General features: G+C 38.2%; 1 protein-coding gene across 1 annotated transcript; it reads right to left on the reverse strand.

The window, feature by feature from the left end:
• Positions 1 to 675: 675 nt before the first annotated feature.
• LOC134671564 (ammonium transporter Rh type A-like) lies at positions 676 to 14,776 on the reverse strand. Its single transcript, XM_063529424.1, has 7 exons — positions 14,578 to 14,776; positions 14,177 to 14,319; positions 13,635 to 13,803; positions 13,104 to 13,216; positions 12,182 to 12,370; positions 970 to 1,134; positions 676 to 693 (listed from the first exon to the last, which is right to left on the reverse strand). The coding sequence occupies exons 1-7, from the start codon at positions 14,747 to 14,749 to the stop codon at positions 676 to 678; spliced, it is 969 nt and encodes a 322-aa protein (XP_063385494.1). The 5' UTR covers positions 14,750 to 14,776.
• Between the last annotated feature and the right edge of the window lie 1,320 nt (positions 14,777 to 16,096).

Genomic DNA, 16,096 nt, shown 5'->3' on the forward strand with positions numbered 1-16,096 from the left:
CGGAATCCTGCTAGCATTATAAATATGAAAGTTTAGATGGTTGGATGTTTGTTCTCCAAAATATTATATAATTTTTATCCTGGAACTGAACCCCTATAGGGGTGAAATGAGGGTTGAAGAGGAGTACAAGGAAATGTACCCAACTGTCCGGCTCCGATTTGATTTTCATAAATACATACAATCACTTTTTCCCGGAGGGGTAGGCAGAGACCACGGATTTCCACTTGCTACGATCCTGACATACCTCTTTTGCTTCCTTCACTTTCATAACATTCCTCATATATGCTAGCCGATTTAGGGTGCTCTTGACCAAGCCGATTTGATTTATTTTGTATATATTATAAAGTAGTCTAAAATAATAACAGACACGCTTTTTTGGGGCAAACTCAACCCATTGGGAGAAATTGTCCTCCAAATTACCTACCACCAGTTGACACTTGACGTTTACGTTAGCAACTGCATGACCTCGATCACAGTCCATCTCGCTCGCACTGACGTATTAGTCAGTTAAAGAGGGAGTACTATCGAGTTCACGCAGTCTCTTACGTAAATGCCAATATCAGCTCCATGGTACGGCGATTTGTGTCAACCACAACAGGCCTATTCGAGATTTAGTTATTCCATAAAATCCATCTGTTTCCGATATGACACCGATCTGTCAATGACAATAGTGACTTATTTCCGTGACCACGGCTGAAACGCCGGAATCAAAGGTAAAAACAATGAAATTATATCGCGATAGACCGTCCCGTTTGTGTAATTAAATATGTGTACAAAACGCGGGAGTTTAAAGTTGTTATAGTGACATTTCTACAACCAAAAACGTCACCTTTGATCAGAGGGCCTACCGCGAACCACGTTGGACATGTTGCCTTTCTGTCACACTTACGTACGAATTTACAAGTGCGACAGAGAGGCAACACGTCGAACGTGGTTCGCGGTGGCCATCAGTATCAAGTCACTACTAACTTCAAGAGCTTCAAAGACAGACTTCAGGCCTGCTGCGCCGTACATTTCCTCAGTCGCGACCGCTGCGGCTATGATGGAGACGAGACCGGAATAGACCCCGGGGAAGCCGTGCAGGTGCATCACGCCGCACGTGTCCAGTAGACCGCACTTCCTTATGAGGAACGGCTGAAAAATGTGGCTGTGTTACTTTTTATTAACTAAGGAGGCCAAACACAATAATAAAAGGATACCGGCGACGCCAACGCCAGTATTTACTAGATGCACCGGATATCCGGCCGGATACCGGATAGTAACATTGCTTGATTTCAGAGTAAACAAATTGGATTTAAGGCGATATGATTCGACTCATCAACGAATCTGAGGGGGTGAGGTGCGCGGCAAACCGTGAAGCCCCGCCCGCGCGTCCCGACCCGCTCGACGAGCTCGTGAGCGCGCGCTGTGCGCGGCGGCGATAGCAAACGGGTCACAGTATAAGGATCTTATGATGGCAGTATTTTAACCATACCGTGCAAGGGTCACGTTTTTATAGTTTTTATTGTATATGTATGTATTTTTTTCATTACGTGTTTCTGATCATTATATTTAGAAATATTATTTTTACAGAGCCATGTGCACTTATTATTTAGTGATCGGTAACAACGTTTTAATTTAATGGCAGCGTAGTAGAATTAAAGTACCGAAAGGAAATAAACATTTTTAAGGTGACGGTCAATTAAGGTAAGGTATTGTTCATATAAAGGTAAGGTATAGGTAGGTAGGTAGGTAGGTAAGGTAGGTAGGTAGGTAGGTAGGTACGTAGGTAGGTAGGTAGGTAGGTAAGGTAGGTAGGTAGGTAGGTAGGTACAGTCAGCAGCAGAAGTCGCTATGCACTTCAGGTGCTCAAAGAGAGGTAAACGTTTAAACTGTCAAAAAGTTGTTGACTGTCATGGTAGTATTTACTTGTGAGCGCTCAACGTGTCACAAATATGTTAACAGTCGCTATTCATTAATTTCTACACTTACAACAAGTCATTCATACCTTAGCTGTCAAAAAACCAATGGTATCTAAGCGGTCAACGTGTCAAATATATCTGAACAATATGGAAAAATAGACTTTAAAGCATACAAGTATGGTCGAATATTGAATAAAAGATAGCCATGCTAATTTCAGGTAAAGCGTTTTGACAATCATCGAAAGCAGTACAGTCTTGTCATCACATACATCTATCTCACGTTTTGCCCTTCAACCATTTGACAGGAGCCTCTCGGTCAACTTACTGCAAACTATTTCTTTTAACAGAATCGTCAAGACGAATGACACATAGCAAAAGCTAACTGAAGCCGAATTTAGAGCCAATTGTCAAGGCACGTCGTGGTCTCAGTAACAGGCGTTTGCTTTTCAAAGCAGAGACTGCGGGTTCAAATCTCAGTCGTACGCACCTAGAGATTACAGCTTTTTGTTTTTTTTTGGGTTTCATTTCTATTATTAATTTGTGTCTTCTGGTTTTATGTTAATTTCGCATTAGTTTATATAATTTTTGAAGATAATGTCACATGTAGCGTATGTACGACTTTCTATCAGGACGTTGTAGGTTTGAACCCGCAGTGGGCGTTACTTAGATTACTCCTGTGCGGAATGCCATTTGATATTTACTACTCAAAAATCACGTTTGTTGTATGGGAGCCCCACTTAAATCTTTATTTTATTCTGTTTTTGGTATTTCTTGTTACTTATAATAGCGGCAACAGAAATACATCATTTGTGAAAATTTCAACTGTCTAACTATCACGGTTCCTGAGATACAGCCTGGTGACAGACGGACGGACGGACGGATGGATGGACAGACGGACGGACAGCAGAGTCTTAGTAATAGGGTCCCGTTTTACCCTTTGGGTACGGAACCCTAAAAATGCTGGTCTCTTCGAAAACTGACTAAATTGAGACCTACACAATCGATATCTAAATAGATAGTCTTAGTTTTATTTTTCAAAACGTTCGGGGTTCGATTCCCGAGCTGAGTACACATTTTTTTTAATGTATGAATGCAGTTTTTCGTGTTACTAAAATCGATGACATGATTCCTAAGAAGAGATCGGTGTATATCTTATAGTATCAGATTTTCCCATACTGGCCGATCTAAATGGGCCACCCTGTATAGTATATTTTACTACAATAAGTGGGCTAAATAAATATATTAACATAGGTATATAATATGATCAACAGTTTGGAAGAACAGCCGCATATGATAGTTAAAATAAAAAAACCGATCATTCTAGTAGAACCTACTTATTTATTGTATAAGTTTGACACTTAACGATAAAATACTTCTTTAAGAAAGGAGGTGTCAATTCGTAGTGCTACAGTATTTATTTTAAAGTTAAACAGATAAAATGTTGATGCTTAGTTACCATTAAAATAACAACTGCTTAGCAACTGGTGGCACCCTGGCTGCTGACGTACGTGATTGGCAGTGTGTATAGGTATTAATGACAGCAGCTTGAATTTGATTGCTTAGTTACCACTGACTTTTTAACCGTTATTGTCATTGTGATTAAATAAGGATGTATGTGTTAAAGAAAAACTCAGAAGTTAAGGTATTTGTGACGAACTGAAAGCCTACGTGAAAATGACATCTTAGATGTCCTTATTTTTGTGACGATTGAAGTGTATATGTTTTCTTGGACACCTTGCCCGCTCAGGTATATCTGCTGCTGACTGTAGGTAGGTAGGTAGGTAAGGTAGGTAGGTAGGTAGGTAGGTAGGTAGGTAAGGTAGGTAGGTAGGTAGGTAGGTAGGTAGGTAGGTAGGTAGGTAGGTAGGTAAGGTAGGTAGTTAGGTAGGTAGGTAAGGTAGGTAGGTAGGTAGGTAGGTAGGTAAGGTAGGTAGGTAGGTAGGTAGGTAGGTAAGGTAGGTAGGTAGGTAGGTAAGGTAGGTAGGTAGGTAGGTAGGTAAGGTAGGTAAGGTAGGTAGGTAGGTAGGTAAGGTAAGGTATAGGTAGGTAGGTAGGTAGGTAGGTAGGTAGGTAGGTAGGTAGGTAGGTAGGTAGGTAGGTAGGTAAGGTAGGTAGGTAGGTAGGTAGGTAGGTAGGTAGGTAGGTAGGTAGGTAGGTAGGTAGGTAGGTAGGTAGGTAGGTAGGTAGGTAGGTAGGTAGGTAGGTAGGTAGGTAGGTAGGTAAGGTAGGTAGGTAGGTAGGTAGGTAAGGTAGATAGGTAGGTAGGTAAGGTAGGTAGGTAGGTAAGGTAGGTAGGTAGGTAGGTAAGGTAGGTAGGTAGGTAGGTAGAACCTTATACGAGCATTTTACATTATTTTTTTCTACATATTACATATTAGCATTTTACTCCTAAATACGACAACCTGATAAGAAAACGCAAACATAATCGAAGAGTTTGTATACTTACTACATTGTAAAACACCGGTTGAGTAGAGAGTAATTTTTTTATATGACAAATGGTATTCGGTTGTTGAGTATCGAGGCATACCTAAATAAAGAATACTATTCAATAAATTTCAGCAAATCGCTTGAATACATCCCGAAAAACAATACATTAAAGAAAAATAATATTAAAATCATAAGTAAAAAACTGTTACTAGTAGGATGTTGATACTCAGCAAAAATATCCTTCATTATAAGAGGTACTCACAAAAAAAAATATTTAAAAATTTTTTTATCGGGTTTAGGGAAAACTCGGTTAAAGGTCAGATGGAGGAGCGGATCATGGAATTTAATTGATTGGCAGCGCTAGACAAAGATAAGTCTGCAACGATTTTGATTTGGTCTAACTCTATATTTATAACATATTTGTAACGTTTGGCACCCGTGGGTATAGAAACCTACAAAAGAAAACACAAAGTACAGAAACAGTCTAATTATTTAACAATCACTTTAAAATCAATCACATTTGTAGCGGATGGCGCTGGGCCTAACATACGGCGTTGCATGAACAAGAGATTTCCTTTGGCAGGATTGGTCCTTAGGACCCAGGGATGGATTTAAGAAGTGGAGCCACCGAGATTTTTGATGTAAATTATTAGGGGGGGGGGGCTCTCTACTTGATCTTGATATCTGTATCATTTAAGCTACTAGGTCAAGTTTGGTATCTTTTCCGTATAAATCGGGGGTGCCGAATTCACTTCTGATATCATAATGACACCATTCCGAAGTAAACACATAAAATATGAAAAAATAAACTTTTTTTTTTAATTCCTCTTCACGCTTAAACTGCTGAACCAATTTAGTTAAAATTTGGTACAGAGATAGTTTGAGTCCCAGGGAATAACATAGTATACTTTTAATCTCAATAATCATCCCTTAAGGGTGTGAAAAGGGAGGAGGAAATTTGTATGGGGATTCAATAACCGCTGAACCGATTTATATAAAATTTGGTATAGAGATCGTTTGAGTGCCAGGGAAGAACATAGGATAGTTTTTATTCCAAAAAAATACCTTAAAAATGAAAGGTAAGGTGTAGGATTGTATGGGAAATCAATAAACGCTGAACTGATTTCGATGAAATCTATGTCTACATTTTTGATTTAGTTGAAAATGATACTAAATTTGACTTAGACTTAAAGAATTATTAACCTCAAACATCGCAGACGCTTAAAACCCCGCCTCCCCCTTCCACTCCCCACCTGCATCAAAAATCTGGGTGGCTCCACTTCTTAAATCCATCCTTGGGTCCAAGGACCAATCCTGCTAAAGGAAATCTCTTGTTCATGCAACGCCGTGGTTGACCTTTTTTTGCTCTGAGCAAACTCAACTATTGTGTTCATGAACGAATTGCCTACCTTTCATGTTCATGCCTACCTTGAACTCTCACATATACATGTCAACTGTGGTCAAAGGAGTCAAATAGCACGAAGGAATATAATCATTTTGCCGATCAGACGTATATCAGTAAAGATGAAATACTGTTCTTACTCACAATTACATTATCTAGGAATATAATATTATTGACCTATATAAAAATTTATTGCTGACCTAGTGAAAATACTGAAATATTTTAACTGTTGAGAAGGTGCGTAACATTATGAATCTCACAAAAACAAATGGTAATAGTATATTATGATACAAAGGTCAAAAAATTGGAAATTCGCAATGAGTGTTTCGCAAATTATACATTTATATATATTAAACGGACTGCTTCAGTCTTTAGTTAGAGTATACTTGTACCGTACCTACCTTGATACTAACTTTACATACAATAAAAACTTTGAACATTGAACCTCCTCCGTGACATCAAACTAATATATGTATAATATTTCCGACTACCTACGTACATATAAATTAGACATTTACTTACTTTTTCAGTTTTCTTCGGTGAGATTTTTTTTTTGTTTTTATTTTTTAAAGCTCTCGGTGACTTTTTCTTGCGTCTCAATGTTTTGTTACCCATTGTTTCTAAATAGTAAAATTACGTGACCGCGCGGAACACACTGACACAGGTCCGTCCTCTACAAGGGCTGCTGCGCGACTGAAGAGGGCGTAAGTGCGTTCGCGAGTGATGGCGCTTGCGGATTTAGTAGGTATTGAAACATAGAAATTATTTTAATGATGTTACCGAGACAAAGTGATCCAAAACATCTAGATTATCTTATTACCTATACATTTATGTAAAAAACAAGTCAAAAAAGTTTGTATTGTAGCTCTGGTTTTGATTTATTGTTAAAAAAAGGCGTAACTTTGGATTTTTTTTCTATCGAGCAAAGTTTATCTAATCATGTTTTTGAGATCCAAAACGTATCTGCCAGATCCTTAAGTATAAGATATATTTTTTCACAATTTTAAAACATTGTTTCTTATATTTCCAATGGATTCAAAAAACTGGTTCGCTTAGCTCCTACGGAATAAGCACGCCTTAAGAAACAGACACGGTCATAATGGTACTTGTTTATTATTTTAAAACAATTTAATCATTCCACTGACTTGCAGGCGCACTCATTTCGAACCTAGAAATGAGTCCGCGCGAACGTTTACTAGGAAACGGGTCAAACCTGCAGTATGTTCACCTGAAAAACCGAAACATAGGTATACATCTGCTGGCCGAATATTCGGCGGCCGGATACCGGATATTCGGCCGATGTTCAGGCCGAATATCCAGTATCCGGTATCCGGCCAAACAACTATCCGTTGCATCTCTAGTATTTACTCAGACAGATATAATAGACACATGATATATCGGGTGGAACAGAATTATGGACTGTTATTTATGCAAAGGGGGTATAGTTTAGGCTGCGTACTTTATTTTTCACTTATTAATCACGTTAATATTTCTAATTGTTTGTGAGATATCGGTATCCGAGCATACCGGGTGTGGCCTGTAACATGAGCAAATAACTAAAACATAGATTGTACTCCTCAAACGGTGACACTTTTGTTCAACAACTTTTAAAAATTATTAAGTATTTAGACTCCCTATTTTTGCAAGCATAATTCATTCTCTCACAATTTCAATCCATTGCCTGTGTTATGGCATGGCAACACCACGATGCACTGCGCAGTCGCGCAATAGACCAAGCATTCAAATGGACCAATGAGAGCAGTTTGGTTCTCGGTTAAAAAGATGTCGGGTTATGAAAGTTTTTCTCGGTTCATAAAACTATATTTTACATAGAATTGTGTGATAAGTGAACTCGTTTGACCATAAAAAGATTTGTAACATAACTTTTCTCAAAAATGGACGGCAAACTCGACTTTGCAGTCTAAAAAATAGGTCGCGAAGCGCGTAGTTTATGCTCAGTCAAAAATTAAAAAGTTAAAAACATTGCAGTCTCGATTTTGGGACTGCAATGTTGCATACAAATTCCATTATTTGTCGAGTTCCAAACTTTTTAAAAGTGGAAATGGCCATATCAAACGAAGGCACAGGCTCATTAAACAGCCAAACAGATGATTAGTACCGCGACTATTTAGGTGTCTCAAATAGGTTGGCGTATTTTCGGCAGAACAATACACTTCTATTTTTTTATTAAAAAAAATAAAAAGGCGGCAAGGGTTTTTTTCTGTGAAAATATATACGTAAGAACGTTGCTTTTGTAAAATGTTTCTTGATATTTATATTTCTTGCACCATTTTTGAGAAAAGCACTATATATGACTCGGCTGGAAGGCTACTTGCTGGCTTCGGATTCAATTAAACGGACTCCCAAGGTCGTCCGTTTAAAACGAATCCTCAGCCTGCAAGTAGCTACTTCCAAGCCTCGACAATAATGTACTATTAAGTGTGTGTGCATAAAGATTTACGCTGGGCCCGGTCGAAACATTGAAATCTGTGTGTAAATCAACCAGTGCATATAGCCGCCGTCGCCAGATTCATCAAAGAGGTATGTGGATTCATTTTTGGTGGTTTGTGTAATGCTAGTACAATAAAACATTTAACCTATGGTTTACAGTTAGTAATTATAACATCGAAGGCAAAAATACGTAACACTATTTTTCATACAAAATAAATATTATATTCAATGGACGCCATCGCCACGCCATATCATTGTGATCGACGTCGCTTGTCAAGCCTTAAACATAACAAAATTCGCAATACATTGCGTCTTTGAATAACCTTTAAAGTTGAAAATCAAACCACAAGTTATTTTAAAAAGTCGCTGAACAAAATAATGATGATCAGTATGAGGAGTACAGCCTACAGTTAAATTTTTTGCTTATATTACAGGCCACACCCGGTATAGATCCGAATGTAAAGTCAAATTAATGACATGTCATTGTGTCAATTTAAAATGTAAATAACTAGTGGTAGGGTTGTCACTGATATAAAAATATTTCATTTTAATGATTTTGTTTTACTTCTTAATGCAGCTTTCCGATTATAATAACTCGATTGTAGGTCACTTAGATTTATTTATTTATTTATTTCGAAATATGCAAGTTTACAGTTCTAAACCAAAGCACTTACATACCTACTAGATACAATAACTTCATAAAATTAAATTACATTATATTAATACATGCATGTCTAACTATATATAATTTGAATCTTATTTCTAAAATATATAGCCATACTAGCTGTTGCCCGCGACTTCGTCCGCGTGGAATCTTATCTTCAACATTTTACATCTTTAGTACCTATAATTTTAACATCCAAGCAATGTTGAAATTAAGTACTTTTCTTTTTTAACAAGTTGTATGAAGTTTTAAGTCAAGTGGATTTTGATGTTGGTTGCTGAAATTACTTTTCTTGTATTCTCATAATAGGTACCTATGCCCTTATACAAAGATTCAAGTTCCGCATTCCGCACTCACAAAATATTTGATCTCCATACAAACTTTCAACCCCTTTCTCACCACCTTGGGGGATGATTTTCAAAAATGCTTGAATTAGTTTTCATGTTTTTTAATTTATTACCTTTTTTCCAAAAAGTTAAAGTTCCTAGCTTAAAATTAAATTTACACCCCAAGACGAATTTTCATCCCCTTTTTAGCCCCCTTAGGGATTGAATTTCCAAAAACGTTGCAATTACTTTTTTTGTAATCGGCTATTATGTCTTTCTAAGAAGTTTTAAAGCATTTGTAATGGATTCAAACTTTGAACCCCATTTTAACCGCTGAAACCACTTTAATCGCTGAAATCACTTTTATTGTCTTCTAATAATATACCCAAATACAAACATTCAAATCCCGCGCTCGAAAAAAATGCATGATATCCATACAAACTTTCAACCCCGTTTTCACCACCATAGGGATGAATTTTCAAAAACGCTGAAATTAGTTTTCTTGTATTTTAATATAATACCTTTTTACAAAGTTTCAAGTTCCTAGCTTCAAATAAAATTTGCACCTGAAGACGAACTTCCATCCCCTTTTTAACCCCCTTAGGGGTATAAATTCCAAATACGTTGCAATTACTTTTTTTTTTAAATCGGCTATTATGCCTTTCTAAGAAGTTTCAAAACCATTTTTAATGGATTCAAAATTTCAACCCCTTTTTAACCCTGTTAGGGGATGAATTTTACAAAACGCTGAAATTACTTTTCCTGTCTTCTAATAATATCCCTAAATACAAAGGTTCAAGTCCCACACTCGAAAAAATTTTTGATATCCATACAAACTTTCAACCCCTATTTCACCACCTTAGGGGTTGAATTTTCAAAAACGCTGAAATAAGTTTTCTTGTATTTTAATAATATATCTTTTAACGAAGTTTCAAATTCGTAGCTCAAAAGGAAACTTTAACCCCATACAAACTTTCATCCCTTTTTAACCCTGTTAGGGGATGAATTTTATAAAACGCTGAAATTACTTTTATTATCTTCTAATAATATCCCCAAATACAAAGATTCAAGTCCCGCGCTCGAAAAATTTTTCGATATCCATACAAACTTTCAACCCCTTTTTCACTACCTTGGGGGATGAATTTTCTAAAACGCTGAAATTAGTTTTCTTGTATTTGAATTTGATACTTTTTTACAAAGTTTCAAGTTCCTAACTTAAAATAAAATTTGCACCCGAAGACGAACTTTCATCCCCTTTTTAACCCCCTTAGGGGTTGAATTTTCAAAAACGTTGCAATCACTTAGTTTTGTAATCGGCTATTATGCCTTTCTACGAAGTTTCAAAGCATTTGTAATGGATTAAAATTTTCAACCCCTTTTTAACCCTGTTAGGGGATGAATTTTACAAAACGCTGAAATTACTTTTCCTGTCTTCTAATAATATCCCTAAATACAAAGATTAAAGTCCACCACTTGAAATTTTTTTTGATATCCATACAAACTTTCAACCCCTTTTTCACCACCTTAGGGGATGAATTTTCAAAAACGCTGAAATTAGTTTTCTTGTATTTTAATAATATATCTTTTTACGAAGTTTCGAATTCCTAGCTTAAAAGAAAACTTTAACCCCATACAAACTTTCATCCCCTTTTTAACCCCCTTAGGGGTTGAATTTCTCAAAATCGCTTCTTATCTCTTGTACACTTTATAAATGCAATCTGGTGTGCAAATTTCAACTTTCTGGCTTTTGTAGTTTCGGCTTTGCGTTGATGAATCAGTCAGTCAGTCAGTCAGTCAGTCAGGACACTTGCATTTATATATATAGATTATTATTAAATTACATTATAAATAATTCTGGCGGGATACCGCTCCTGGCCGATCAAAGTGGCGTGCTCTTGTGTTGGAGGCCAAGACTCATTTTGGGTCATCGCGCCAACCAAGTAAGTAAGTATAAATAATTCATGAGTGTCAAATTATAGAAATAACCTTATTAGATTAGATAACACTATCCTTTCAGCTCAGTCTCTAGAAATGTTCCACCTTGTAGGATACAGATATAGGTATAAACAAGCATATTAACCCTTGGAGGATATAACCAACGGAGACGCCATGTCTAAAATTTTCGGTACAAAATAGTCTGCCGTTTTTTGCGGGGGAGGGGCACATCAAATGTATAGGTACGTCATGTCAGATAAACGTCAGTCCATACATATTGTTGACATGAGGTTGACCATTGGCCGCCTATTTTCGACAGAGGGGAACGCCTGTGGCGGCTCCATTGTTAATTATTCCGAGTATTAACCCCTCGAACGCCAGTGTCAAAAATTTGCTACTGAATTATAATAACCAAATTATTAATTTTATTACCAGTCCAAATTGTCTGGGACGGATACGGGACAAGGCAGTTGAGGGGTTGAACTTTCATATGTTTATAGATACTTGCCTTCAGCTTTGCAAATCCGAAAACGCTGACGAAAACAGCACCCATCCCTATTATGATTGCTCCACCATTGCCAAGGGGGAGGCCTATGTTCAGCAGTGGACGTCTTATGGCTGAGATGATGATGATGATGATGATAGTTAGATATAGAAACAGACATGCACAATTATTATAGATACTTGCCTTCAGCTTCGCAAATCCGAAAACGCTGACGAAAGCAGCACCCATCCCTATTATGATTGCTCCACCAGGGGTTATATGCATGTTGCACACCGTACCGAAGCCAACGCCAGATATACTCACACAGACTTATTATATAATACAGATATAGTTAGATATAGAAACAGACATGCACAATTATTATAGATAGGTACTTGCCTCCAGCTTTGCAAATCCGAAAACGCTGACGAAAGCAGCACCCATCCCTATTATGATTGCTCCACCAGGGGTTATATGCATGGTTGCATACCGTACCGACGCCAACGCCAGATATACTCACACAGACTTATTATATAATACAGGTATAGTTAGATATAGAAACAGACATGCACAATTATTATAGATACTTGCCTTCAGCTTCGCAAATCCGAAAACGCTGACAAAAGCAGCACCCGTCCCTATTATGATTGCTCCACCAGGGGTTATATGCATGTTGCACACCGTACCGACGCCAACGCCACCAGCGAGTGTCGAGTTCTGAATGTGTTCCATCTCGAACTTGCCGTGACGAAGGAACGCTGATAGGGCGAAGGTGGCCACCTGGAAAAGTATAATATTTAATGGCCGGGAAATTAGAGAACAAAAGATATATTACAGCGCGCCGCGCGAAAACTTGCGACGGAAGATATATCACCCTCTATCGGGTTTTTACATTTTATCTTAACTAGGTACCAGTGGCGGCGCGTCAAACATATCCATAGGCAAGCCGGAGCTAATTTGGCTAACATATTTCCGTTACAACCCTGCTCAAACGTCCAAAAACAGGCAAGCCGGTGGGAATCGGCTTTTATGAACGCGCCGCTACTGCTAGGTACTCTGAATTTAAATCTGTAATTTCACTCGTCACATCCCTCAGCTAACTAAAATCATACTGCTGTGGTATGCAGGGTTGGAACACTCAAATAATTTAGGTTTAATTTCACTCGATATTATGTTTTTGATCTGCCGATGTCTCTCGGCTGGATAATTGCTTAAAAAGTGACCAGTTATAAACATTACATGTCCTAGCGGCTTGCTCAATGTGACACAGTTGGACAACTTCAAACTCTGATAAATTAATTCGACCCTCTTAGTAAATAGCTACCAACCGTTACTTAATACTTTAGTAATTTTGGTGACTCCAAACTCGGGTAAAACCTGAGTTTGAAGTTATGCGACTCATTTCCGAAGGCAATCTGATTGATACTATGCTTTGACTGGACGCCGCGACTGATTTGGTAGTAATATATTGAGCTGAAATTATTCTGGCAATTAACTGGAATATCCTGCTTACCGAACACGCTGCGAGCGATAGGTAAGTATTTACCACAGCTCTCTGGTAGTCAGAGTCAGTGCGCGTGAGCGCGGCGTTGAAGGACGGCCAATAGATGAACAGGAATGCTGAGCCTGCAAACATTTTCTATAATTGTACAAATATAGATGCAAAATGGGTTAGTTTGTGACTCATTTTTATTGCAAGTGTTTGTTAATAATTCAATCATTTGTTAAAAAATGCCAGTAATGTGCAACAATTTACCCATGCTTCGCACATCGCATTCTCACTAATAAGCTAGTAAATTATGTCTTACAGTTAAAATTGGGCGATAAGAGGCTAAAAAGGTGAAAAAACTACCAACTAATCATGGACGTGACGTCAGTCATGTAGAACGGCTTCTCTAGTGGATGACCGTCATCCTGGGGCTGGTCTCGTCGTTTCCTGCAGCACACCCAGGCGCCACTCTCTGCTGCGATCCCGAAGAACGCCCCGCATGCATGGATTGCCCTTGAGCCGCCAACGTCTGATACGCTGAATAAAACTACCAACCAATCATCGACGTGACATCAGTCATGTAGGACGGCTTCTCGAGTGGATGGCCGCCGTCATCCTGCGGCTGGTCCTTTTTTTTCCTGCAGCATACCCAGGCGCCGCTCACTGCGATCCCGAAAAACGCCCCGTATGCATGGATTGCCATTGAGCCGCCAACGTCTGATCCCTAGAACAGAATGTTACAGCATTATGGAAAATTCGAATAAAAGAACAAATGGGACGATTTGCACGTTTCTGGTAAACTTCGGTAGCTCAAGTTAAAGAGGCCCACTGATTAACAGTCCGCCGGACGGTATCGGCCTCGGAACTGTCAAAATTTAGCTCTAACTGACAGGCCGATACCGTCCGGCGGACTGTTAATCAATGGGCCCCTTTAGAATGATCGGACTGGTGTTTCGAATAGTCGCAAGTTCGAATCTTGCTCGATACCGTGATTTTTTCCTTTTGCTCGTTCACACTATATTCGCTACACATTGGTTTGTCTCTAGTGTAAAAAGGACAACCCAACTCTGTGGACGGAAAAAGTCAACCCTGAATACCTCAATAACTCTTTCTATGAGGTACAAGTTAAGGCTGCCTATGAGCGCTTCCACGATGGCTATGAAGAGCAGTTGATTCACGCTGGCGCGGCCGAGCAACGCCCCAAACGTGATGAGGACCGTTGCTGACATAATGTCGGCTTCTGAAAATTTAATTTAAAATTTCGTTTCAGGGAACTAATCTGCTACAGAGTGAAACGTTTTATAATTTATAGGGAGCGTGCGTGAACTGTTGAAGTGAACGAGTTGAAGTTTTCGATTTTAGGTTACAGGATCTCAGAAGATCCAACTGCGATCATACTTAACTTTACTAATTAACCACGTTTGAAGGTAATATAAAGCCATTCTTGAAGATATTTTCAAGGCTGAGTTGTAGTCGTCCAAAAATATAAAAATCTTACCAAGAATCACCTTCTTATTCAGAGGTATAATCATGTCTTTCATATGGAACAAGCCCTGGGTGATAATGGACCACTGGGCGACTAGTGCGGCCAGTAACCAGTTGACACCGACCGCACCGTAGCAGTACTTCATGAGAAATGTCATCAGGAACCCAAAACCGACGTAGATCATCACGTGGGCATCTTCGTAACCTGGAAGATTAACAGTTTAATATTTGTAGATTGTTTGTGCATGGAATTTTTGTAGAAAAAAGCGGATATAAAAGAATGAAAACAACACACACACATGAAGATATGAAAACTAGCGGGAAATTGGGGCATATTGGCAATATTGGCATTGAATACCTATTTCAATTTGTAAATATGAATATCATACTCTACTCTGGAAATATACCTATTGGAAATTCCGTAAAACACAAGAAATATCTCCGAAATCTAAACACAACCGAAAAATCCGCAATAATCTCACTCCCATGCCTCGAAAGCTTTCACACTCCAACGACTAACACTGTTGTGTTCCCATTCATGTTGCCAATGGAGGCGAGCGCTTGCCTCGGGTGGACTAGTACACATTAAATAGTGTAATAGACCGGCCGACGTACGTAAATACTTCATCGTAAATATATTCTTTGTTGTGACCTGGGTTCCGGCAATCAGTGCTTTGCTCGAAAGAGTGCAGCGTATCACTAAGCCGTCACATTTTAGTCCTGCTGCAGCGCACACAGTTTGTACCTACCTACTTTTATTAAATTTTACTTTTGTACTACTCATTGCTATCAATTTTTTTATGTTGTTTTCTTTATACCTCAATTTTCTTTGTTAGTGGAATAATTTTTAAGATTTACCTCCGACGTTTCGAGGACGGCGTTGTCCCCGTGGTCTTGGAATAATTAATTACACTAACAAATAAACTATAAAACTTACACACTAATAAAGAAAAGAAAGATTATATTGTTATTTTTTCTCTGTTATGGTGTTGATTTGTGTAGATTTAGGTATATTGTGTGTAATGCAGCTGTCAAATAAATGGTGTATCTTTCTATCTAATAGACCTCACATACTAAAGAAACAGCGACTGGTTTGCCAGTGCCTAAGATCAGATTTGAATGGCAATTTGCTTAAGCCTTTGACCAAAGCAAAATATTTTATAAAGTATAGTGTCAATAAGCGGGTTAAACATCAGATTTGAAGAACTATTAGACTCTTAAAACAACAACTTAGCTTTAAAAGCTGTTTAAAAAGACTAAGTTCAGAACCTCAATGCCAATCGTCAAATATTAAAAAGTTAAAAGTAATTAAATATGTAACCACCACAGTTGCAAATCAGGAACAGCTAACAGCTAACACAAAAATCAACGATTTTACGAAACAAAGCGAACTAAAACCTACAAATAAACTGAGACTTCTCTTACACTGGTTTGTCCGAGATGAATGTTATAGAATAACGATTCTAAAAAAAATAAAGCTCACGCATTCAGCTCAATAAATTCGGGGCTTACATGCTGTTCCGATTTCATAC

This window comes from Cydia fagiglandana, chromosome 15 (assembly GCF_963556715.1).
Source record: "Cydia fagiglandana chromosome 15, ilCydFagi1.1, whole genome shotgun sequence".
In the NCBI taxonomy this organism is placed as follows: domain Eukaryota; kingdom Metazoa; phylum Arthropoda; class Insecta; order Lepidoptera; family Tortricidae; genus Cydia; species Cydia fagiglandana.

Bases quoted from the DNA above. Each gene is read 5' to 3' on its own strand.
- LOC134671564 (XM_063529424.1), bottom strand. From the start codon at position 14,749: ATGATCTACGTCGGTTTTGGGTTCCTGATGACATTTCTCATGAAGTAC. The intron at 14,320-14,577 runs GTAAGATTTTTA...TTAAATTTTCAG, and splicing joins GAATAAGAAGGTGATTCTTG to AAGCCGACATTATGTCAGCA. The intron at 1,135-12,181 runs GCAAGTATCTAT...CACATTTTTCAG, and splicing joins TCGGATTTGCGAAGCTGAAG to CCGTTCCTCATAAGGAAGTG.